This window comes from Phacochoerus africanus, chromosome 5 (assembly GCF_016906955.1).
Source record: "Phacochoerus africanus isolate WHEZ1 chromosome 5, ROS_Pafr_v1, whole genome shotgun sequence".
In the NCBI taxonomy this organism is placed as follows: domain Eukaryota; kingdom Metazoa; phylum Chordata; class Mammalia; order Artiodactyla; family Suidae; genus Phacochoerus; species Phacochoerus africanus.
In genome coordinates this window covers 35,974,798-35,998,504 of record NC_062548.1, presented here as the reverse complement: position 1 = coordinate 35,998,504, position 23,707 = coordinate 35,974,798, and the positions used below count along the sequence as shown (strand labels likewise).

The window sequence follows — 23,707 nt, the reverse complement described above, 5'->3', positions numbered from 1 at the left end:
GGCGTTGCTGTGAGCTGTGGTGTAGGTTGCAGATGTGGCTCAGATCTGGTGTTGCCGTGGCTGTGGTATAGGCCTGCGGCCACAGCTCCAATTAGACCCCTAGCCTGGGAACCTCTCTATGCCGCAGGAGCAACCCTAGAAAAGACAAAAAAAAAATTTTTTTTTTGAAAAAAAATCCGATGAATATTGAATGAGGTTTGACCCTTTCATCTAAATTAGATTTTTTCCCCCTCTTCTGAGTAGCACTGATGACTTAAAGCAGATCTTTTTTTAGGTAGTAAATTAGCAGTAGAAAACTCACAAAATAGTACCAAGTGCTGTCTGTGTTTCTGGGGATTCCTGTTCCGACCCCTCCACCCTCCTCTTCCCTCCCCTCCTGGATTCATCCCTGGGTCCTGTCACATTCCCCGAAGTGGAGATCACTCTGGCGAGGGAGTTGAGCTGAGTTCTCTTGATGTTAAGTTCAGGCAATTGAGCTGAGAAGTTGGGAATGAGGGACCACATTTAATGCTGTTTGGTCTGCGTGGGAGGAGGCAGAGTGGCTGCTTTACAGAGGGGACTGTCCATCACCCGTCTGCACTGGGGTGGCCCCTCCACAGGACAGAGCGACACCTCCATCTAAATCACATGGGCGAGGTCATCACGGCTTCATCCCGGAGGCTCCCACCAAGGACCCAGGAAGCTCGGCTTCTGTAAATGTCCTCCGCTCATCCTGGCTCGCGTGGGCCCCGGGAACGGGACTGGAAAGCCACCTCGCTAACGCCTTGGTGGCTTTGTCAGGAAATGCATCTAGGGGCCTGTCTGGCAGGAAGCTGCTCTGTAACAAAGATCCAGAGTAACACAGGCGTAAACGAGATAGGATTATTCTCTCTTCCCACAGAGCAGCTTGGGACCTGGTGCCCTTTGCACCGCTGCCCTGTCGCTTCTCCGACGTTGCCCTTGTCCACGTTCCTACCAGGGAGGAGGCGGGGCCCTTTCTCTTAAGAGCACCAACCCCAGGCTTCCAGCCTCGCTTCCACTCACCTCGCTTTGCCTGCAAGAAGGTAGAGGGTCACTAGTAGCTGCAAGAGAAGGTACGAGTGGCCAGTTATGGGGGAGGGGGAGGATGGCACGGGGTCCAGATGAGGTCAGCACCGTCAGTCTGACCGGCACGGTTTCTGGATGTGTGTGTGTATGTGTGTATATGTACATAAAATGTGTATGTGTACATGTTCTCTGTGTAATATATACTACACACATTAAAACCTCTTTCTGTGCAAGACTTGAAGCCTCACAAGAAGTTGTAAGACTCCGTAGAGAATTTCTCGTGCGCTTTCCAAGCTCCCCCCGTAGAGAACATCTTGCGGAACCACAGCGTGTGGTTAAGACCTGGAAGCCAACGCCGCTCCAGACCTCTCGGGATCCCAGCCCTCGCTCGTGAGCTGTTGTGCGTGTGTGTGGGAGTGAGAAACGTTAGCGCTCATGTCGATTCACGTGGCCGGCCCTGGACACATCCTTTCAGAGGTTGCGCCTCCTCCAGAAGCAAGTCCGAGACCTTCCGCGAGTGGCCCCTGCCTCATCTATTTCATCCTTGGGAGATTTTCATGTTAAAAACAGCATTGAAAATACAGTCAACCTCAGAACCTCTGCAGCCCCTGGGCATATGTGCACAGTGGCGCCCCCTGCAGTGGTGCCCACGGCAGGTCCTTCTTCCTACTGTGGAAGGTGGGTACCAGCTCCTCCCCACCTCACTGGGCTCCCTCCACCCTGCAGTTGACATAAGTGGTTGTCTCTGTTACGCGGGCCTTCCCAGTTTGGGGGTAACCACTGCTCATCCTCCAAGCCTCTGCACAAGCACTTTTCCTCTGAGGAAGCGTTTCTTGAGCCTTCCCTCCCACAAGCTTTGGTGATGCCTCCTGTTTTTGGTCTGCATCACCCATCACCCCATTCTGAGCAGGTTTTTGAGGGCAGGAGGCTGGCTCAGGGGTCACCTCTCTCCTCTTCCGCATCCACTGTGTGTTGGCACCGTCATGCCTGGTGCCTGGCCCCCTGTGAGTGGTTCATCAAGGCGATTGACAGGCGATTCCTAGGTGTCCGTGTATGGCAGGACTCTGCCTCGAGCACTGTCCTCAGCCATCACCACTCCCCCCACTGTGCAGGAAGGCGTTCTTTTGTTCGTCTCATGTATGAAAAACTAGAGCCTGGAGAGAAGGCAGAGCTTGTTTTCAGTGATAGGAAGAGGGCCTGGGGAAGCTCTGAAATGACTTGGGCATCTTTTTAAGGCCAAGGATTGATTGACAGCCCCAGAATGAGACGTAGAAATGTATCAGGAATTGCTGGAAAAGCATGGGACAAAGGGAAGGGTCAGTGTTGAGCCACAGAGATTTCCCGTGGATGCATCAGTTGCCCTTTGCTGCCCCAAGGAGGATAATTATGCCGCTGCAGCTGAGAGGGCAGACGGGCTTGGCTTTGGAGGGTAGGCCCTTCCTGAACAGTCCTCAGGGCATGAGCAGCCCTCCTGGTGGCAGAGGAAGCTGACTTTCCTAACCTCCCGTGACACTCTGGGAAACCCTGATGGAAATGAGGAAAGGGTTGGGCTGAGGCTGAGGGAGGTGCTGCCTCCCTCAGGCTGTTGGGGCTGGGATGCCAGTCCTGGTACCTTCTGAAGGGAAGTGCTCTGCCAGGCCTGGGGACACGTGGTTGGGGACCTCCATCAGGCAGGACCATTGGCCATGGAGACCAGGGCATCAGGTGGGCTGGGAGCACCTGGATGCTGGTTCTGGCTCCACCCCTTAACCCTTTGGGTCTTGGATACGTGTCATCTCTTCTCATAGGGGAGGGTTGGAGGCATCCAGGCTTGTAGGGCACCTACTGGCATCATGCTGGCAGGCATGTTTATAGCCTGTAACTCACTGAATTCCCCCAGCAACGCTGTGAGTTGGTACTTGTATCCCTCTGTCCAGATGCCACAGGTGGGGACCAGGGAGGTCCGTTCGCTCCTCAGTTACACAGCTGCTGATTGCTGGAACAGGGACTTAAGCCCGACTCAGCCCTGAAGCCTCCGCTCTGTTCACCAAGCCAAGTGGCAGCCTAACGACTGCATTGGTCCTCCCTCTCTCTGTGCAGAGCCCTGTGCATCACCATGGAGCACAGAGAGGACACGGGGAGTGGGAAGCTATCCACCTGAGAAGCCCAGCGCCAGACTCTAGAAAGTTCTCACGAGGAAGACATGAACATCCTTCAGGCCCCAGGGTTAACCACTTTAGCTTCCAGTTTCCTCATCTTTCAGATGGAGTGAGCTCACCTGCCTGCTTTCCTCACAGGGCAGAGTGAGTGCGGAATTTGCAGGTGCTTTAAAGTGAGGAGGGGTGGAAAAAAAAATCATTAAAAAAGTGGATGGGGCTGTGCGTGGTGGCTGGAGTTAGCCTCTGGCTCCGAGATGTTGGGGGGGAGCTTCTCAGCTGCAGAAGGTCGCACGTGACTCTCTTGCCATGTCCCTGCTCGGGCGCATCCCCCCACCCCCCTTTTCTCAAGGCAGGAAAGAAGTGGAAATATTATCTGTTTACTGCTGCTCAGCCAGTCCCGGCCCTCATGGGGTTCGGCAGCCCTCCCTCCCCAGTTTAATATCTCTTGCTGCTCCCCATGGTGCCTGTGCATTCGTCTGCTTAAAGACTACTTTTCTAGCTCTCAAGGCGGAGCTTGGCACCGGTTTTCTTCTTCTGTCCAGAGGAGCAGGTTTTCCACAGATGCCTCAGCCCGTCGACTGCGAGGATCCCAGAAGCCGGCCTCCAGGGCGGCCTCCCTCCCGCTGAGCCCAGTGCGAGGACAAAGGACCAGAGGCACCTCGCTGCGAGGAGCCACTGTGAGGCCGTGGCTGCTTAACCCCCTACTTTGCAGAAGCCTTAGGTGCTGGGCTTCTGGCAGGACTAAGGTCTAGGCTTTGGAAAACACGCCACCCCGTCCATCACCGTCCCTTCCCACCAGGCGCTGGGTCTCCAGTGGCCTCTGTATCCAGCCACTTGCCCACCCTGGGGTCTGCAGGCTCGGGCCCTGGAAGGCAGGCTGGCTCCTGGGAGAGCAAGCCTGCTGATTGACAGAAACGGTACTTCTCCAGGGCCCAGGGTTTAGATAAATAGCATGCGCACAGGGACGCCTAGAAAGGAGCGGAGGACACGTGCCCACGCGGGTCGGCGCTTTCCCCGGGCAGATGGGACGCGGGCCTGTCAGCCCCTCCGTCTCGCCTCCCCACCTCCCCTCCTCGGATCCCCGCAGGGCCTTTTTCTGCACTTGGGGCAAAATCCACATTTCTGCTGCGGCTTTTGAGATCTGTCTGCCCTCTTTCTTGCCCGTCCGCGCGCTTGTCCCTCAGTCCAGCCACACTGGCCTTGGGGACTTGAATTAGGCCCTTCCTTCCTCCTGGAACGTTCTCCCCCCCACCCCCACCTGAAGGACTTCCCACCACTTAGCGTCCGCACCTGCACCGGCCACGCCCCCTGGCGGGCTTGTCTCTTCAGGGTCTGGCTATTTCCAACTCGGGCTGTGGTAGCGTTTTCCTCCGTGTGTCTAAGGTCTGCCTCCCTCGCTGGTCGGAAGCTCTGAGAGGGACCCTGAGTCCCAGCAGCAGGGACTTCTCCCCGCCCCGCCCCTCCGGGTTCTCTGGGTGGCCTCGCTGTGTGACCCGGGGGGCCCAGGTGCCGTGCAGGCGGGGTCTGGGGTGCCCGCCTCGTGCCGGCTGTCCCGCCCTCGCGTGTTCCCAGCTGGAGGCCCCCCAACCCCCGGCCATCAGCCCGCGGCCTCACCTGGCCCCCTCCTCCCTCCCTCGGGTTTCCCTGGGGGTTCGGAGTCTCATGTGAGGAGTCCATGGGGCCCAGGAGCCCTAACTCTCCACCCCGAGGGCACCCAGACCGCAGGTGTGCAGGGAGAGGGAGGTCTGCTGCCTGGGGTGGGGGTGGTTCCGTTTCTGGCGCTGAGGAGCCAGGCGATGGAGGCCACCTTCCTCGCGCCCCGAGGCCCCAGGCCCCAGGCCGGATGGCCGTCCCCTGCGGCCTTTTAAGCGCTGGAGATGGGGGCTCGGCCTGGAGAAGGAGCGCGTTCTCTCCGCGGCTCGCAGCCAGCCGCATCCAGGGTGCCCATTTCTGCCAGGAGGAGGCTTCCAGTCTGTTTCTTTGGGGCAGTGCTTTTCCTCCCCGACCTTGCCCGTGTTGGGCAAAGGGCGCTGCACACACGTGGCCGCACTAAGGTGAGCTGGTGTCTCCTCCGCTTCCTTTGGGAGGTGTACTGTTGTTACCAAACCCAACTTGGGTCTGCTTGCCCGGGCGCAGTAAAGCCAACTTGCTGCCTTGGGTAGAGGTGCAGGGAAGAGCAGCGTTTACTGCAGGCAGCGTGTGCTCAGAAAGCCCCAGCCCCCCCGATGGCTCTCCAGGAGAGGCTTTAAGGACAGGCGAGGGAGGGGCTGTGGGGGTGTGATGGGCTCCTGGACGATTGCTTGTTCGGTGGTGGAGTAACAGGGGGCGGTGGTTGCGCCAGTGCTGCTTCCAGCTGGCCTGGGCTCTGGGAGCGTGTGGGCAGCATGCAGGTTAACTTCCTCCACCTGGCGGGAGTCTCGGGGCTGCAGAACGGCTCAAAGGACGCGGGCTCAGAAGGTGATCGCCCCTGAGGAGCAACGAAAGGGCCTTGACTTTGCTGAATGGCTGAACTGTGGTTATCTTGTCTTGCTTGACTGTTTTCCTCTAATTTTCTCTGTTCTCTGATGTCGTTTGCTCTGTGGAACTGAGGGAAGGCCTAGGAGCCTCAAGTTTCTCTGTGGGCAAGGGACATGGCGGCGGGGGGGGGGGGGGGGGGAGTCTGTCGGGGAAGACCCCCAGGTCCTGCTCAGTTATACTGTGGGGGTGGGTGATTCTGCCTGGGGGTGGGGGTAGGAGGGAGGGAGGGGCCCGCCTTCCTGCTCCTCCTGGGGCTTCTCCCTCGTTCTGGAGTCGCCACTGCGGTGAAGGAGGTGGATTTGATCTCCTTGTTTGACAGGTGAGGACACGGGTTCAGAGAGGCTAACTCATCTGCCTGAGGTAGAACAGCTGGTTCCTGATGGGGCCAGGTGCCTCAAACCCAGGCCCACCTGCCCACCGAGCAGAGTGGTTTCTGGCCGTGCTGCCTCCAGGGAAGTGTGAATATTGAGGGCCTGCTCTGTGGGGGGGACAGTCACTCTGTCACCTACCTGATCGCCTTCACTTCCCAGGCCAACCCGCGGTGTAGGTAGTGTGATCCCCTCGTAACAGAAGGGGGACATTGAGGCTCGGGGGCGGGTAGCTCTGCTCCAAGTGGGACCTGGGCTCGTGGTGGGGCTGGTCCCGGCGAGGGCTTTAGAGGCAGAGAGGGTTGGTGTCATTGTCCAGTTCAGGCGAGCCCAGTAGGGGTGCCGTGTGGAGGGCGCGAGTCCCTGAGGAAGGCTTTCGGCTGCAAGCATTGAACACCCGCTGACGGAGTTCCTGTTGTGGCACAGCGGAAGCTCATCCAACTAGGAACCATGAGGTTGCAGATTCCATCCCTGGCCTCGCTCAGTGGGTTAGGAATCTGGCGTTGCTTGAATCTGGCATTGCTGTGTCTGTGATGTAGGCTGGGGGCTGTAGCTCCGATTCAAGCCCTAGCCTGGGACCCTCTATATGCCGCGGGTGCGGCCTTAATAAGACCGAAAGAAAAAAAAAAAAAGAAAGAAAACCCACTGACAATGGCTGAGGCAAGAGTTCATTGTTCTCTTAGCGTGGGGTCGGGGGTTGCCGGCCTGGTTCAGCAGCTCAGTGCGGCCAACGATTCAGGTTCTCTCTGCCCCAATCTCTGAGGTGTTGGTTTTCATCCTAATGTTTTTTGCCTCTTGTTTGCAAGATGGTTGCTGCTGTTCTGGTGACCATAGCCATTTTCGAGCGGGAGGAAGGGAAAAGGGGGCGCCCTGTCGTCAGCTTCCTTGATTTGGGAAGAGAGCAGCCTTGACCCTGGCCCACCCAGCGGACCTCTCATCTCCCTGAGCAGAACTGAGGTTCCCACGTGCAGGAGCTGTCAGGCAAAGTGCCAGGCCCGGCCTGGAGGGAAAATCAGAGGTGACAGGCTGGCTCCTGCTCACACAGAGCTGCCTCCGAGCAGGGAGGTTGTGACTAAACGGTGACACTGATCCTCTTGGCCTGAGGCCGCCCTAGGGAGAAGCACAGGCTTCCTCCAGCGGAGTCCAGGACGGCCGAGCTGGGTTTTAAAGGCGCCGTGGGAACAAAGGTGTTACATCGGTGACTGTCAAAGCCCTCTGCTGGTCAGGTCCAGTGACATTCTTCCACCAGCTGGGTGGTCCTGAGCACCCACCTCTTCTGGGCCAGGGGTCCCCGTTACCCACCCTGAGGGCAGCATGGCATGTGAGCCCCATATCCTGCCTGGCGTTAGAGGTGGCTCTGTTCTTGAATCGTTGGCATCACAGGGTGTGTGCATGGCGTTGGCAGCAGGGCAGGGCAGCGCCGCCCGGGATGGCGTCAGGAGGGCCCAGGACCCCGTGGTTTCTCGGGCCCTTGTGTCCTGGGTGCGTCTTGGTTGTCTCTCCACCTTCCCGGGTCTCACCTGCTGGACTCTTAAGAGTCAGGAGCATGGTTCTGCTTCTGCTCGCTGCCGGCCACGACCAGGGAGGGGCTGGAGGGGTGACGGCTGAACCAGATGGGAGCTCACCTTTCGCTGATGAGCTCCTTGTGACCCTTCCTTCTGTGACCTGGGAGGTGTGTGGAGGGTGCCATCATACCCGTTTCACAGGGGGGGGGGCCACCGAGTCAGAGGGCAAGTGACACACCTACAGCTGCACTGGAGGGAGATGGCAGAGCCAGGACTGGAACCCAGGCATCTTGGTGACAGGGAGCTCACACGCTGCACAGCAGACATCGGGGCGTCAGGTGTGGAAGAGGGTGACTTGGTATGACTCAGACTGGCTTGAGGGCTGCCTGTGCCCTCTCAGGAGCTGTGTGCTTGTAATTAATTGTAGATTATGTGTCTGGGTTTGTTCGAGAGTTGCCTGTGCACATGACAGCCCACAGCTTGAGGGCGGACAGAAGCCGTGCAGCTGATGTCCTAATTATTTGTGGGTGTTGTGCACGCACTCAGTCTTCCTGCTGTCCGCTAACCCCACCACCCGGCTGTGCGGGAGGCCGGTCTCAGCAGGTGTTGGTGTTTCTGCCCCCTGGGCAGACGCGGGGCTTTGGACAGGCTGAGGTCATATTTCTGCTCGTTGCAGTTGGCAGTGCAGCCAAGGGCAGCTGTCCAACGGGTGGAGCAGATGTTGGGGGTGCCTAGTGCTCCCTGTTTGCTGGCAGCAGCCAGAGCTCCGAAGGCTTATCTGAGCTAACGGATGCTTATAGCCTCTCAGAGCCAGGAGGGTTCCAGAGGGTCAGCTTGTCCAACCTCATCTTACAGATTGAACATCTGAGACCTAGAGTGGGTGTGACACGCCTGACGCACCTTGCCAGCTAGTAGCTGGGCCGACCATGGATCTGGTGTCTTTGTTTGTTCCTTGTCACATCACACACCTTTGCTTATCATGCTGTTTTCTCATCCTCTGCATCTCCCAGCTTGCTGGCCACCCCAGCTCCAGTGCCAGCTCTTGTAGGTCCCAAGGTGCAGTATCTGAGGTACGATTCGGTCAAGGTGACAGCAGTCGGCTCGAGCCAGGTTAAGTAAGAGCATGGGACCACTCTCAGACCTCCAGCATCCGGCGGGAGGCCTCGGATGCTCTTGAGGTCTCTGTTGGTGGAGGAACTATGAGGAGACACTGGGAAAGCATGTTGACCACCTCTGGCAGCGCTGACTCTGCCCAGAACTTGCTGAGGTTTGGTTCTTTAATGAAAATCTTGAGAATGTTGACTTTTGTGGTCAAATATCTGGCATAGAACCCTGGCTGCCTCTATTCTGAGACCCCACTGGAGTTAGGGGGACAGTAATGGTTTTGGGACCCATGGGTAGACGGCCCTTGTGCTGATCTCTGTGTCTCAGCTTCCTTGTTTATAAAGGGGTTTGATTCTAGCATGTGCTTTGCGGGGCTGATTGGAGGGCTTAATAATGAGGCAATTTATGCATGGAGTTTCACCTGCTGTCTGGCACGTGGCATGTGCCCTGTTAGGTGCTGTCATTAGGAATTTAAGTCCTTGGTTTTCCACCTGTAAAATGGGGCTGACACCACCAGGGCCGTGAAATAAGGAATCTGGTTCCTTTGAAACAGCCAAGCCCAGACGTATCCTTGAAGGGTGATAGTGGGTGAAAAATTGCGACCTGCAGAGGGGCAGCTAGACCCTGAGGCCCCATCTCTTCTCTCATTGACTTTTCCCTTCTGGGTGCTCCCTGGTCACGCTAACACCCCACACCTCCTTGCGGGAGGTCCTGTGTTCCCTTTAACGCTCTTGTGGTGCCATGGACAGCGGCTGGGCTGCAAGAGTTAGTAGAGCTTGTCGGAAAGTTGGGGTACAGGTATCAGCCGCCTTTCTCCCAAGGGGGAAACACCTGCATACTTTCCCAGAGAAGCCACTGTGACCATTCAGGACCGCGGACAGAGGCCTCCACAGCCGGCTGGCCGGCAGCCTATTGGTGGGGAGCAGCTAGGCCTCCAGCCCCCCTGGCTTCCCAGCTGTGTGACTCAGAGCAGGTTATTTCACCTCTCTGAGCCTTGGTTTGGGCATCTGAAAAATAAGACCAGTAGGTACCTTGGGGCTCTGTGGATGGCGCCTGGCCCGCAGTAGGAGGTTTTGAATGTCAGTGGCTGCCCCTGCTGCCGTGCTGAGCCATCTTCAGCTTGGGGTCTCCTGCCGCCCTGTTTCCCCACCTGGGCTGCACGCTGGGGTCAGCGAGGAGCTTCACACAAAGACCCTGAGGCCTGGGCCCCATCCCCATTCTGGATTAGCTGGTCTGTGGTGCCGGCTGAGGGGTGGTTTTCGGTGGTTTTTGTTGTGCGTTAGCTTCCTAGGTGGTTCCGACGTGCAGCCCAGCATATCTGGAGACCCCTCCTCCTCCTGTCCGCCATCATCGCTTGGTCCCCACGTGGCTGAGGCCACCTTCCCCCACCACGTGGGCGCCCCCTTATCCTCTCCAGGCCCTGCCGAGTCCAGACCGTGGAGAGTGAGATTTGGGGCAGACAGGCTTTGTTTTTCCCAGAGGCTCTTTCGGCGGAGACTTCATTCTCTGTCCACACCCGGCATCCAGCCCCCAGACCACGCTCCTGCACCCACGAGAGGACTGCCTTGGGAAGAAAGGGGCAGGGGGTTGTCTTGTCTCGTGATGAGGTGGGATGTGAACGTCGGGGACGCTGACGGATCCCGTCAGCCTCGAGAGACCGTCCTGTAGGGGGTCTACGTCTGATTAATACACGCCTAGGCTGTGGGGCCAGCGCTTCAAACGAGTGGGAGGAGCAGTGCTACCACCACCTGTTTTCCTCCTGGTTGGGAACTCCGTCCCTTGGTAGGAATGGGCATCTCCTCCACACCCTGGGGGAAGAGGGTGGGTCCTTGGCTTACCAGGGCTTAGACATCTGTCTGGCCTCAGGAGCCGGCCAGTCAAACCGCAGGCAGGGGTGGGGCCCAGCGGGTAGGACATGCTCTGTCCAAAGAGATGAGTTTTGCCTAGCACAGGTCATGTGTGTGCATGGGTGTGAGTGTTTCTCGCTTTTCAGGGCAGCACCTGAAAAGGAGCGTCCCAGGCTAGGGGTTGAATTGGAGCTGTAGCCACCGGCCTACACCACAGCCACAGCAACTCAGGATCTGAGCTGAGTCTGTGAGTCTGCAACCTACATTCGTGTCGTGAGTGTAACAGGCTTCGCTTCTCAGGAATGTTGTGAGATCCAGTGAGATTGAGGTACTTTTGGCCTTGCTAGGTGGACAGAAAACAGTGCACAGCAGCCACCTGAATGCTGGGAACGTGGCTCAGGGCATTGTAACGTTTTCATCATAACAAATTGCGATGTAGCAACTCTGGGTGGGCAGCGGGCCTTTCAGGCGAGGCAGGAAAGAGGAACAGAACAGGAAACCAGAATGGGGCCCAGATCGATTTAAAAAGTTATGTTTTGGAGCTCAATATAGTCCATCCTTTCTTTCAGGGATAAAAGGAAAGGGAGTGGGAAGGCAGAAAAAGATATAAAAAGCAGTCCCCATTTGGGAAGCGGCGTCGTAGGTGAAGTAAGTGTGCGCAGAAGAGCCCTGTTTATTTCCGCGTGTGCACCCTCGCGAGTCCTCTCTTTAAATATAACTGAGTCTGGGCCCGCGGGGAGTGTTTGTAAAGGCTCTTTGAGGTCTTTGGAGAAAGAGGCGATAGAAAGCCAAAGAAGTATTACACAGATCTGTGTATACGTGAGAGCCTGCGCCCGCCCAGACGGCTACTGACCATCGTCGTTTTCTCCCTTTAATCTTGGAAAGGGAGTGGAAGGCAAGTTGATCTCAAGATAATTGCCCTCCTGGAGGGCTTGCCGAGGCTCTGCCCACCCCGATGTCACTGTTTCAGGACTTTTTATAGCAGCCTTGATGCCCATACTCAATATGTGAACGGAGCCGTGTCGCTCGGGGTGCGTCTGCGTTTCTGTTTGGGTCCTCGGCCGATGGAGGCTGGGCCCTGCTCTGCTGACCTGACTGTGTGGTCAGATTCATGTACTAGGGGGTTGGAACCGGGGATGGTTTTGCAGGCTCGCCTGGTTGGAGGTCATGGTTGTGAGATAGAAGAACTCGTCCCTTCCCTTCCCTCTGTATCCATTCCTGAGACATATATTGGAAAAAGTGCAATTTGAGCCTGACTCCCTGTCACTGGGGCAGGAAATTACAGCTGTGAACCAGTAGTTAGCTCCTCTGGTGAGGCCTGAACTTATGATTAAAGGCGCTTGATGTCTCTGCCTGGCCCATCTCAGGCTCAGTTCCTGGAGATGAGGGGCAGATGCTAGCGGTGGGTGTGCGTCAGTCATTCACTCGTTTATTAATCCACGTATTCACTTGGCCCTCGACTCGCCGTACAGGTCTCGTAGGCACCTGCTCTCCAGGGGCTCATAAGCTTGGGGTGGGGCTTGGGCGGTCACACCTGGCCAAGAGCCATCCCACCTTAACGGACAGAGCTTCCCTCGAGGTGAAAATATGCAGGTGTGGTGGGGCTTAGGGAAGAGACGCCCCCCGAACCCTCCCTGGCCTGTTTGGCTGCAACACGGAACTGCTCCGGTTAGAACCCCAGGGTTGAGGATGAGGGGGCTCACAGGGGCCTGGGTGCTGGGTGGCCACTGCTATGTGCCTGCCCCACTCCCAGGACTGCTCGGTCTCTGCAGCTTGTCTCAGGGAGGCGTCCTGGCCATCTTAGCAAGAGACCGCACTGGCCAGTGGCCAGTTTACTACATCGGTAGGGACTCTTTTCAGAGTCTGGGCGCCCCCGTGCTTTTGCCTCGTTGTCAGGGTGCAGTGCTCTGTGGCTCATGTGCAACAATTCACATGTCAGCCGCTCGGCCAAACTCGGCCAGCCGTACCGGGTGACAGAAGGGGCCCAGTGGACTGTCCTCGGCTCAGCTTTCGACAGAGGGATCTTGGTGGACCGACTTAGAAGTTTGCTCTTGGGCCAGACGCATTGCTCCCATTCTTCATCCCGAGTCACAGGCTGTGGCCCATCCTAAACTTCTGGGAGCCTCTGTCAGTGGAGTCAGCCTGCTGCCCTAGGTCTCACCAGCCACACTGGAAACTGGAGGCCTACTGGGCCTTCTAGGATTGCCTGTGTCAAGACTCAGAGGCTCAAGAGAGGAGAGTGGGTTTGATGTGGGGGAGACAGTGCATGGATGGGCCAAGTGTGAGCCAGCCGAGCGCCTGCGCTGCACGTGGGCTGGAGCTCCGGGCGTCTGGTCTGCGCGGTGGAGGCAGTGGTCCAGTCCTGGGTGTGGATGCTGCTGCCTCTGGGGAACTAGTGAGCACAGGGAGGAGGCCCAGCAGGGACAGCCTGAGGGGCCAGAGCACAGTGTCGGAGGCAGCAGCTGTTAAAGCCAGGCCCACGGTCCCTGATCCAGCAAAACTTATGCCAAGCCCTGCCCTGTGCTGTGAGGTCGGAGTGTTAATTCCGTACTTCCAGCTGAGGGACGAGGAGGTTGTCATTGGCCTGGGGGCCTAGAGCTGAGATGTCTGCGATCTGGGATTTGATTAGAAAACCTGTGTTCTTTCTTTCTTCTTTTTTTTTTTTTGTTTTTTGTTTTTTGTCTTTTGAGGGCCACACCTGCGGCACATGCAGGTTCCCAGGCTAGGGGTCTAATCGGAGCTGAGCTGTAGCTGCCGCCCTACACCACAGCCACAGCAACTCGGGATCCGAGCTCATGGCAATGCTGGATCCTTAACCCACTGAGTGAGGCCAGGGATCGAACCCGTGTCCTCATGGATACTAGTCGGATTCGTTAACCAGTGAGCCACGACGGGAACACCAACCTGTGTTCTTTCTACTCTGCCTGTAAACTTCCTGGAAGAGCTTAGTTTCCACTGTGGACCAGTTTTTTAAATTTTTTTGTTAGATTGGCCCTCCACGTGCAAAAGTTTTTTTTTTCTTTTTTTTTTTTAAAGCAAAGCTATCATTCTGTAAAGGACTTGTTGTTTGCTTTCATGTTAAGGTGGGCCTCCGCTGCTGCAAGACGGCACAAACGTTCGTGCCTGTGTTTATATGGTTTTCATTGCTGCATTTCACATATTTAAAGTGTTCTGTCTGAAATTTATTTCGACACGTAGCAGCAACAGAGATTTAAGTCTTGTTTCTTGCTCCCAAGACGGTCCCTTGCCCTGGCAACATTTATGGACAAACCCATCCTTTCCGAAGTGACTCGAAATGCTCTTTATCCCAGATCGATTTCCTGCGCTAACGTTCTCCTGTCTTCTTGGCCAGATCTGCTGTTCAGTTCTCTGAAGCGGAGCTGACCTCTCCATGGGTCATTCTTTGCCTTTCCGCCTCAGGAGAGGGAGACCCTGACTCAGCCGGGCCCTGCAGAAGCCGCTGAGCAGAAAGGCTGCGCTGCTGTCTCGAGATGTGTGCTGTGGCGGGCAGTAAAGAGAGAAATCACAGTGAGGGAGATTAAACACATAACGGGATGCGTGGCGCTGGGGAGAGGAGAGATGATGACGAGTTAGAGGGAGCGCCTTCGCGGTGCGTGTCACTGGAGCTCAGAGAAGCAGAATGTTTACGTGAAGTATGGAAATCAACCCCAACATGACTCACCCGAGAAAAGTCCCCGTAGCAAATGCGTTTCAAGTTAAGGCCTGTCGAAAGAGCACTTTTTTTTTTTTGTCGGGGGCAGCAGAGTGGTGGGGGGAGGGGGTGGGGGAGGGGCGGGGGGGTTTGATACCAGCTCTCAGGCCTTTTTTTTTTTTTTTTTTTTTTTGCCATTTCTTGGGCCGCTCCTGGGGCATAGGGAGGTTCCCAGGCTAGGGGTCAAATCGGATCTGTAGCCACTAGCCTACGCCAGAGCTACAGCAACGCAGGATCCGAGCTGCGTCTGCAATCTATACCACAGCTCACGGCAACGCCAGATCCTTAACCCACTGAGCAAGGCCAGGGATCGAACCTGCAACCTCATGGTTCCTAGTCAGATTTGTTAACCACTGCGTCACGACGGGAACTCCTCTCAGGCTGTTTTTCTCTTCAGCGTTAGCCATGAATGTTCTGTGGATGGCGACATGGGGACGGTGGAGGGGACAATCTGACAGTGATGGATTTTTTTTGTTTTTTTTTTCCCGAGACTGGCAGCATCAGAGTCCTGCTTTACCTGTCTTTGTATCTTTGTGTCCTCCGTCCTTTTGATGTTGCTGCAGATGCAGGCCGTGGTCCCGGAGGCCGGAGGTGCCCAGCGTGTGGGACAGGCGAGGCCGGGGTGTAACAGGATGGTGGTGTGGATCGCCAGTGATGGCCACCGCCCTCCCCCCACTTCTGTGGCCTCTGTGCCGTGTGATTGGGGTCCCTTCAAGGTGGACTTGCGGCCAAGATGTCCCATTACAGCGACTCATGGCTGTTCTCTGCCAAGAGAGCATTTGTGTGTTTCCTGGGCTCTCCTGGGAAACGCTTGCCCCTCCTGGTTTTCTTCTCCCCGGGGACTCCCCACCTTTCAGCTCCAAAAGTCTGGGTGGCAGTGTTTGGGATCCCCGCCTGCTGTGCCTACAAGCCCAGAATCCTGACACTTTGATCATCTCCTCCAGGTGACACCTCACGGTCTGGGTCTGATCTCTGACGTGCTGAGCTGGTGATGAACCTGTGCTGAGCTGGTTTGACAGTTCATAAAATTTTATTATCTAATCTGCTGTTCTAAGGCATAGACCACTTTAAAAAATATTCCTTTTTATTTCCCAAGGTTGCGGTACACAGGAGCTCGGTAAACCCTGTAAAAGTGTGCCCAGTGGACCCTGCCTTTGCCTGGGTGGTCACTGCTGCCTTGTCCCCATGTGTCCATCCCAGCCACTGAGGGAGGGGAAAGGCACTGCCTGTGGTGATGAGTAGCATCTGTTGAATACCTTCAATGTGCTGGGCACTGAATCCTTCCAAGGCTTCTGTGAGATAGCGACTGTTAAGATACCATTTATTGATGAGGTATATTTGGTTCAGAGAGGGTGGGTAACTTGCCCAAGGTTCCCCAGCTGTGGAGGCAAGATTTGAACCCAGCTCCTGACTCTCGAAATCTGGCATCTTGAACCACGTCCCTACGTGGGCTGCAGTGCGGGCACCGCCTGGGGAATTTGGTTTTCTCTTTCAGCATCCAGCAGGAAGTGTGTCCTTAGTCCATGTTGTGCTTTGTGAGGGGACACCTGCTTGAAGTTATCAGGCAGTATGTGACTGAGCTGGGCTTGAACTCAGATCTCCACAGCCCTGGGGCCTGTTGGTAGCAACCTTCTCTGGGTCCTGCTCCTGCCGTTGGGACGGAAACTACCAGAATCCCCTCCTGACCTTCTTGCCGCTGCAGGTGCCCGTGAAGCACTTTATTTCTCTCTAGCTCTTGGACCTGCCTGGACAGTTTGCACACTTTTCAGTCTTAGGGTACGGAAGGTGTCTTGGGGCCCTGCAGACAGCTCGGTCTGTCCCAGGGTGGATTCCTGCTCTGTGTTTTTGAGCGTCCTCAGCGGGTGGTTGTGAGGACTGAAATGAGGCTTGTCAGGTGTGATGTGCTACTAGACACAGGAGTGCCCTCCATGTGACAGCTGTTAGCTTTGCTCTGTGTTGGTCGTGTTGCACTTACACAGGAGCCGTCCCTCTGCATCATGTATTTCCCATAAACCTTGACTAAGTGCCTGGCGTGTGGGAGCTCTGGGCACCCCAGGTATGCTATGCAGCTTGCTGAGGGGTAGGGGAATCACGGAGGGCTTCCCAGGGGAGTTGCCTTTTCATTGGGGCCTGAATAGATGGGTTTCATCAGATTGGGATGGGGAATGCTTGAACATGTGAATACATTTGTGAAACAATCTACTGGAATATTATTCAGCCTTAACAAGGAAGAAATTCCTGCCACATGTGACAACACGGATGACCCCCGAAGGCATTAAGTTAAGTAAAATAACCTGGACCCAGAAGGACAAAGCCCACACGATTGCTCTTAAGTGAGGAATTTGAGTCCAACTGAGATGCAGAGAGCAGAAGGGTGGTTGCCAGGGGCTGGGCCAGGAAGAAGTGAGGCGTTGCTCTTCACCAGCTGTGAAGCTTCAGGGAAGCCAGCGAAAGCTTTAGGCCACTGTGCCCGTGTGTGGCCCTCGACATCTGTGAACAGGGGAGATGGCCTGTGAGGTGTTCTTACTGCAATGAGAACGCCTCGTTGGGCTTGCGCTTATTCAAGGAGAGGCGTCCACCTCTGTGGGGAAGGACAGCACAGCGCAGTGTCACGGCCTGGGAGAGGCTCAGCAAGGCTGGATGCGCGGCTGGGTCTGAGGCTGCTCCGGCAGATGCACGTCTCCGCAGCTGAGGCCAGACGAAGACGTTGGCGACACCGTTGGGGACACTAGCATCCCAGCACAAGGATTGTGTGTGTGGGTGGTGCGCGGCTTCCCAGGCCAGGCTCTGCCCAGCGGGAGCTGAGGGCCCCGGGGCTTGCCCCTGTCCTGCGGGGTGCAGACCCCCGGCCCGGCGCCTCTGCAGTGGGTGTGCCCGTTCTGGGCGCATGCGCTGTGTGGTGCTCTCAGCCTGCTCCCAGCCAGTGCACGCAGCTTGTTAGTGTAAGTCGGGCCGCAGCGTGACGTGCGGCTGCAGAACCGAAGGCTGGCGTGACCCCTTTGAGTATGAGGAGGTTTCATCGGGGCTTAGGGGGGAGGGAGGATGAGCAGGCAGAGCACAGAGGGTTTTTAGGGCAGTGAAACTCTACTGTCTGATACCGTAATGGTGCATAGGTGTTCTTATACTGTTTTCCAAAGTCATGGCACACGCAGCACCAAGAGTGAACACTGGTGTAACTGTGCTCACGTGATGGCCATGCGTCAGCGTCAGCGTCACTTGTAGCAGACATGACGCTTTGGTGGGGGATATTGACAGTGGGGGAGGCTATGCCTGTGTGTGGGGGGGGGGTGTGCTGGAAAAATCTGTACCTTCCTTCTGACATTGCTGGGAACCTAAAATTGCTTTAAAAGATAGGGTTTTTTTGTTTGTTTTAAGGGAGATAGCACTTTTTCTAGCCTCACGTTGGAATGATGACTATCCAGTCCTTTGCTCTGTGAGAAGTTTGGACCAGTTGAGAACTGCACCCCAAGCAGTGCCTTGAGAAAATGAGATATCAGACAGGCCTTGGAGTGAAGGAGCAATCTCCTGAGTCTGCGCCTGCAGTACACAGCTGCTCTGGGTTTCTAAGAGGAGCCAAAGAGACATTACCCTGCTTGTCTTCAGTTATACACTAAATCTTGATTCTCCCTTCCCCCAATCCCCGTGGCTCTGGCATCTTGGGAATAAATCACTGGCTTGTTTTTTTTTTTTTTTTTACGGGTTTATCAGAGTTTTTAGTTTAAAAAAATGTTAAATCTTGGCATTCCCATCCCCTTTCTGCACAGCAGAAATGAATCTGACTAGGAACCACAAGGTTTCGGATTTGATTCCCTGGCCTCACTCAGTGGGTGAAGGGTCTGGTGTTGCTGTGGCTGTGGTGTAGGCTGGCTGCTGTAGCTCTGATTTGACCCCTGGCCTGGGAACCTCCCTATGCTGCCGGTGCAGCCCTAAAAAGCAAAAAAAAAAAAAAAAGAGTTAAATTTAGCACTACATTGAGTTCTTCTAGATTGTTCCTACACCCCTTTTGCAGTCTGTAAGAGGGAGTGCCTTTTCATAGCATCGTCTTATCAAATCTCTCCTCAGAACCTTCTAGCACCCCAGGGAGGTGAGAAAGTGGGTGCTCTTCTCACTCCTTGTGTCTGAGACCCTGGTTCGAGGCTGAGAACCAGGGCCTTAGGTACCTGGCCATGTTGGATGCAAAGTCAGACAGACCCATTGTAGGCATGTGTGATTGTCCTCCATTAAGAAATCCTCTGGAGTTCCCCTTGCGGCTCAGCGGTAATGAACCCAAATACTCCCTATGAGTTTGTGGGTTCAATCCCTGACCTCGCTTAGTGGGTTAAGGATCTGGCATAACTGTGAGCTGAGGGGTACGTCTGAGCAGACGCGACTCAGATTCCATGTTGCTGTGGCTTAGGTCAGCAGCAATAGCTCTGATTCGACCCCTAACCTGGGAACTTCCGTATGCTGCGTGTCCAGCCCGAAAAAGAAAAAAGAAAAAGAAATGCTCTGCTGAGAGAGCCTGCAGTGGCAAAATGGGATTGGTGGCATTTTGGGAGTACTGGGATGCATGTTGAGTCCCCGGCCTGGCACAGTGGGTTAGGGATCTGGCATTGCCGCACCTGCAGCTTAGGTCAAGACTGTGACTTGGATCTGATCCCTGGCTCTGAAACTCCATTTGCTGTGGAGTGGCAAAAAAAAAAAAAAAAAAAAAATCCTCTGTTGGAGTTCCCTAGTGGCCTAGTGATTAAGACCCTGGCATTGTCACTGCTGTGGCTTGAATCTTTGCTGCAGCTCAGATTTGATTGCTGGCCCAGGAACTTCGTCTGCCATGGGATCAGCCCCAAGAAGAAAAAAAAAAAAAAAAAATCCCGTGAGGTACACTTCCCTCTGGCTGGGAGCCTGGCTGTCTCCGCGGGAAGGTGCCCTGTAGCCAGTAGACAGGCGCTCAGGGGATGGTTACTGACAACGAGGGTGTGAGCTCCCAGCCTTCCCGCGGGGCTGCGGGGCAGCAGTGTGGCCTCTTTCCTGTCTCTCCAGGCTGTCTAACTCTGCCTCGGGCCTTGCCCTCCTTCCCTCTTTTCTTCTCGGTCCTGCTCTCTCCTTGCTCTTTCTGTCTTTCCGTAGTATCTTTTCTGGAAATGCCTTTCGTGCCCACTGTTTCCATTATGAAAATGTTTGAACCTTGCGAAAAGTAGAAGGCATTGCGTGCGCCTGGAGCCGAGCCCCTTGGGTTCCGGTTTGTGGCCTTGTTACCTGGACCAGGCTATGCGGCGCCCTCGGTTCTGGATGCTCAACACGCATCCCACATGCCTGCCCCCCAGCCTGGCGAAGGCCGGGTTTCCGTCTTGGCTCTGATGGGTCAATGTGTGTGCTTGCTCAGCTTATTTAATTGCCTCTCAGATTGGTTCTTCCAGCCCGATGTCGCTGTCAGGCGTCGATGAACGAGTAGCCCTGCTGTACCCCACGAAGGGCACCCTGCCCATCCCTGGCTTCCTCCTGCACATCTGGTCACCCTGGCTGTTCCGCGCTGGCATGTTTGACCGTCTGCCCTCCTGAGGGGAGGCCTGCCCACTGCAGGCAGAGACTTTGGTCCCCTCAGTGCCAAGAGCGGTGCTCTGTGCTCAGACCTCGCAGGTGCTCCGTGAGTTCACGTGGACACAAGGAACTTGGACCCTTCCTTGGTGACTTGTTGGTGACAGCAGGAGAGGGACACGTCACCGGCACCTTAGAAGGCCTGGGCTCTCGCTGTGTGACCCAGAGTCACAAGTGCCACGGGGAAGCCAGGGCCTAGACCTTGTCATGTCCTGTGACGCCGATGTGGCTGCTCTGGGTTAAAGAAGGCAGGCGAGGGTCTGTTCCTGGTCTCATCTCATCCGAGCAGAAGGGCTTCTAGTGTTTGCTCTAGGCTGGGGAGGAGGGTCCCTCGTTCCCTTTCCTCCCCTGAGACCCGGGCCAAGGGCTTCTGTCTCCTCTGATGCAGCCAGAGGACAGCAGGGTCCCGGGAGCCATGTCTTGCCTCAGGGTCTTTGGTGGCCTCTTTATGCCTGGGCATCATGAATATGAGGGGACAGAGGGACCCGCCTGTTTATCTCTGTCATCTTCCTCCCCCCATTTCCTCCTCCTTTCCAATTTATTTGTGCCCCAAAAGTGAGGGGTAGGGTTTCTTAGGTGTATGTACAGGGTTGAACGAGGTAGCGCCAGCCCTGTCTGGGCTTTGAACAGAGCTTGGCAAGTAGAAGGATTTGGATTTTAGCTACAAGGAAGAAACCAGCAAATTATGCCTCTTTCCCACAGCTCAGATCTGATCCCTGGCCTGGCAGCTCCATATGCCGTGGGACGGCTGAAAAGAAAAAAAATAGAGCAAGGCAGGTCACAGTAGATTGGCACTGGGTAGAAATACAGGTCAGAGACCAGAGGGAGGATTTGGGCCCATCATGGTGACCACAAGCCCACGTGTGCCCACTGAATGTGCAGTTTGGGCCATGAGCTTCCCTGCAGCCAGTCCCAAGAGGGAAAAAAAAGTTCACAGTGTCCATTAGAAAAAAAAATAAAACAAGTCCGTCTCTCCAGGAGAAATTCGTAAGTTCCTGGTCTTGAGGTTGGCGTTTGGATGTAAACAGTTCCCTGTGGGTGAACAGGGACAGCTGTTACGTTTGATGTAGATGGGAACTTGGGGGCTTCTTTAATTGATTTTCTGTCGGTGGAGGCTTTCCTGCGTGGAAGACAACAGGGGAGTAGCTCCTAGAAGGAATCCTGGACTGCGTGGTGGAGAACCCCCCCCCTCCGCCGCTCCCCAGAGTCAGTGGGAGTCAGTGCAGCAAACCACATCTCAGGAAACTTGAGCATCTCTGCGTCCGCGTGGAGTTGCTTGTCCTGTGATCAGCTGTCTGTTCTGCGGCTGATAAACAGCTGTGACTGGGACCACACATCGCTGTTCAAAACAGATGCTGTCCCATGGCAGGGCCTTGGAAGAGCACTTAGACACCGCAAGCCTGGTTCTGCTGGAGCAGCTGAGATTATTCACTCAGGAAACGCCTCCACATTGAGTCTCATCCTGCCCTGCCCTTGGGTTTTGTGTGGCTAATAAGAGAGATTGACTGAGCCCACTGGATCGCTTAGACTGTATAGGAATTATTTTTGAAAGGGAAAAGGGAACTTGTCTAGACAAGTCGCCCTAAATAGCACATAATGCAGACCTTGAGGGGCGGTGTGGCGGGCGGGATCTGCCGGTTAATTTGGACTCTGCTTTCTCCCTCTAGGTGAGCTGCGACAAGCCATCGTGGCCATGATGAACAGGAAAGATGAGCTGGAGGAAGAGAACAGGTATTGAGCTCTTCGAGCTGGAGGAACAGTCTGCTCCGTGGCCAGGCTGCTCCTGGGACACAGAGAATATCGCCGTGTGAAGGACGCTTGGCTTTAATGGCAGAATTGTGACCAGTGGTGTCTTATTTTTTGGTTTTGGATGTACCACTTTAGCATAGAGACTCTACCCTGAGCGTTAGCAAGGCATGAGAACCTTACGATCATGGTACTGTCTTAGAATAAGCCGAGAATTTGTAAGGCAGTCTCTTTTATTTTTAATTTTTACAATTATTATTTATTTATTTATTTTTCTTTTCACAGCCGCACCTGCAGCTCAGCGAAGTTCCCAGGCTAGGGGCTGAATCGGAACTGCATCTGCCGCAGCTGGTGGCGATGCCAGATCCTTAACCCACTGAGTGAGGCCAGGGATGGATTGAACCTGTGTCCTCAGAGACACTGTGTTGTGTTCTTAACCGCCTGAGCCACAACAGGAACTCCTATTTAAAATTTTTTTTTTTTTTAAACAGCCTTTGAGCTTTAATCCACACATCCCATATTTCATCTATTTAAAGTATTTGATGGCTTTTGGTACATTCACAGGTGGGTGCAGCCATCACCATAGTCAATTTTAGACCATTTTCACCACCAGCCGTCCCCGTCCGACCCCCCGAAGCACTGGGTAACCTTTAATCGAGGGTCTGTCCGCCGCGTTCCAAGTGCTAGAATCCTTAAACCTTCGTCAAATCAGCAAGGGCACGGTGGTATTCGCATTCTTTGGCTTCCCCAAAAGCCCAGCCGCAGACACTGAGGGGCCCAAGGGCTTCATTCACTTTGATTCCCTGAGGAAGCCCGTGCTGGACACCAGGCGCTCATCAGGCCTGTTGCTCCCGTCTGTCTGGTGTCAGGCCTTGTCTTGGCTGCAGGGAGCTCAGCCGCGGGCTTTGCCGGCACTTGTCCATTGAGCCGCGCGGAGCAGGGCTAGGCTGCCCCCTGGGGGCGGGGTGTGTGTGAGTGTGTGTGTACACGCACATGTTGCCCTCTTATTCCTTTACTCAGAGCAGGAATTGTGTCCTGGGGGTGTGTGTGTGTGTGTGTGTGTGTGTGTGTGTGTGTGTGTGTGTGTGTGTGTGTGTGTGTGTGTGTGTGTGTGTGTGTGTGTGTGTGTGTGTGTGTGTGTGTGTGTGTGTGTGTGTGTGTGTGTGTGTGTGTGTGTGTGTGTGTGTGTGCGCGCGCGCGCGCGCGCGCGCACATGTCTCTCTTCCTCCTTCCTCGCGTAGAAATTGTGTCCCAGGTAACGAAGTCATGGGTCTCCTCTCACAGCCTTGTCTGGGGCCTGCTTGACAAGCCTCTCCCACCTCCTTTATGAAACAGAGATGAGCACACAAGCATACCGTGGAAAACAAGAGGTTTTTAAGAAAGGAGTCTTCAGACAGTGCAATTTCCCAGCTAAAATAAACTTCCAGCAGGGGGCGGTAGACGTGGCAGGATGCTTTCTTCCTTGCTCCTGCTGGAGCCCTTCTCCTGGGAAAAGCTGTAGGTTTTGTCTTCCTTTGCGAGGAACAGTGGTCACTTCTGGTAATTTCTTCTCCTCAGAGAAAGAAAAATAATCACACAGTGTTTGCATTGGGTGGTTCCAGGCCCAAGAGGGGGCATTTCCACAAAACTTTGAGGGAACCCAGGCCTGGCGGGGTTCAGGGAGCAGGGGGGTGGGAGGCACAGGCCCTTGGGCTTGTATTCTGATGTCACGTGGTATTGAGGATGCAGCCGCATCAAAGCTCGCACATGTTTTCTGGAAATAGACGTTTGGGGCCCAGCGAGGTGGGTGGTCAGAAGAACCCCGCTTGGCTCCTTTCTAGGTGGTAATGTGTGTTTATTTTTGGAAGAGCTGCTGTCCTCTCTGCTGTTTAAGACCAAGGCTGGCAGATAGGCAGGTGTGTGTGTTTGGGAGAGTTAACACAGTCCAGATATCATGCCCATTCTAGGCGAGGTCCAATCACGTAGCTCCAGAAAACACTGTATCTGCCCGCTGAAGCTGGAGGGGCAGTGGAGCAGGGCTACAGGGCGCTTGCGAAGGAGGAGTGAGATGGAGCGCTCGGCTGTGCTCCGGCAAGAGGTCGGCCCCTGGAAGAGGAGCCTGCTCTCTGTCGGGTAAACGGAGCCCGCCTTCTGTTTCCATGGCTCAAATTGTTCCTTGGCCTGTCCTGGC

The 23,707-nt window shown here is 55.3% G+C and overlaps 1 protein-coding gene across 5 annotated transcripts in view; it reads left to right on the top strand.

Annotated features, from left to right (window-relative positions):
• SNX29 (sorting nexin 29) overlaps positions 1-23,707 on the top strand; it is a 551,544-nt gene that overhangs the window by 113,478 nt on the left and 414,359 nt on the right. For all 5 annotated transcript variants that reach the window (XR_007134934.1, XM_047780471.1, XM_047780470.1 and 2 more), the window contains one exon: positions 21,459-21,522. Coding sequence is in view for 4 of the 5 variants with exons in the window: in XM_047780471.1 (XP_047636427.1) it covers positions 21,459-21,522 (64 nt within the window). In the remaining variant the exon portion in view is untranslated. The remainder of the gene's footprint in view (positions 1-21,458; positions 21,523-23,707) is intronic.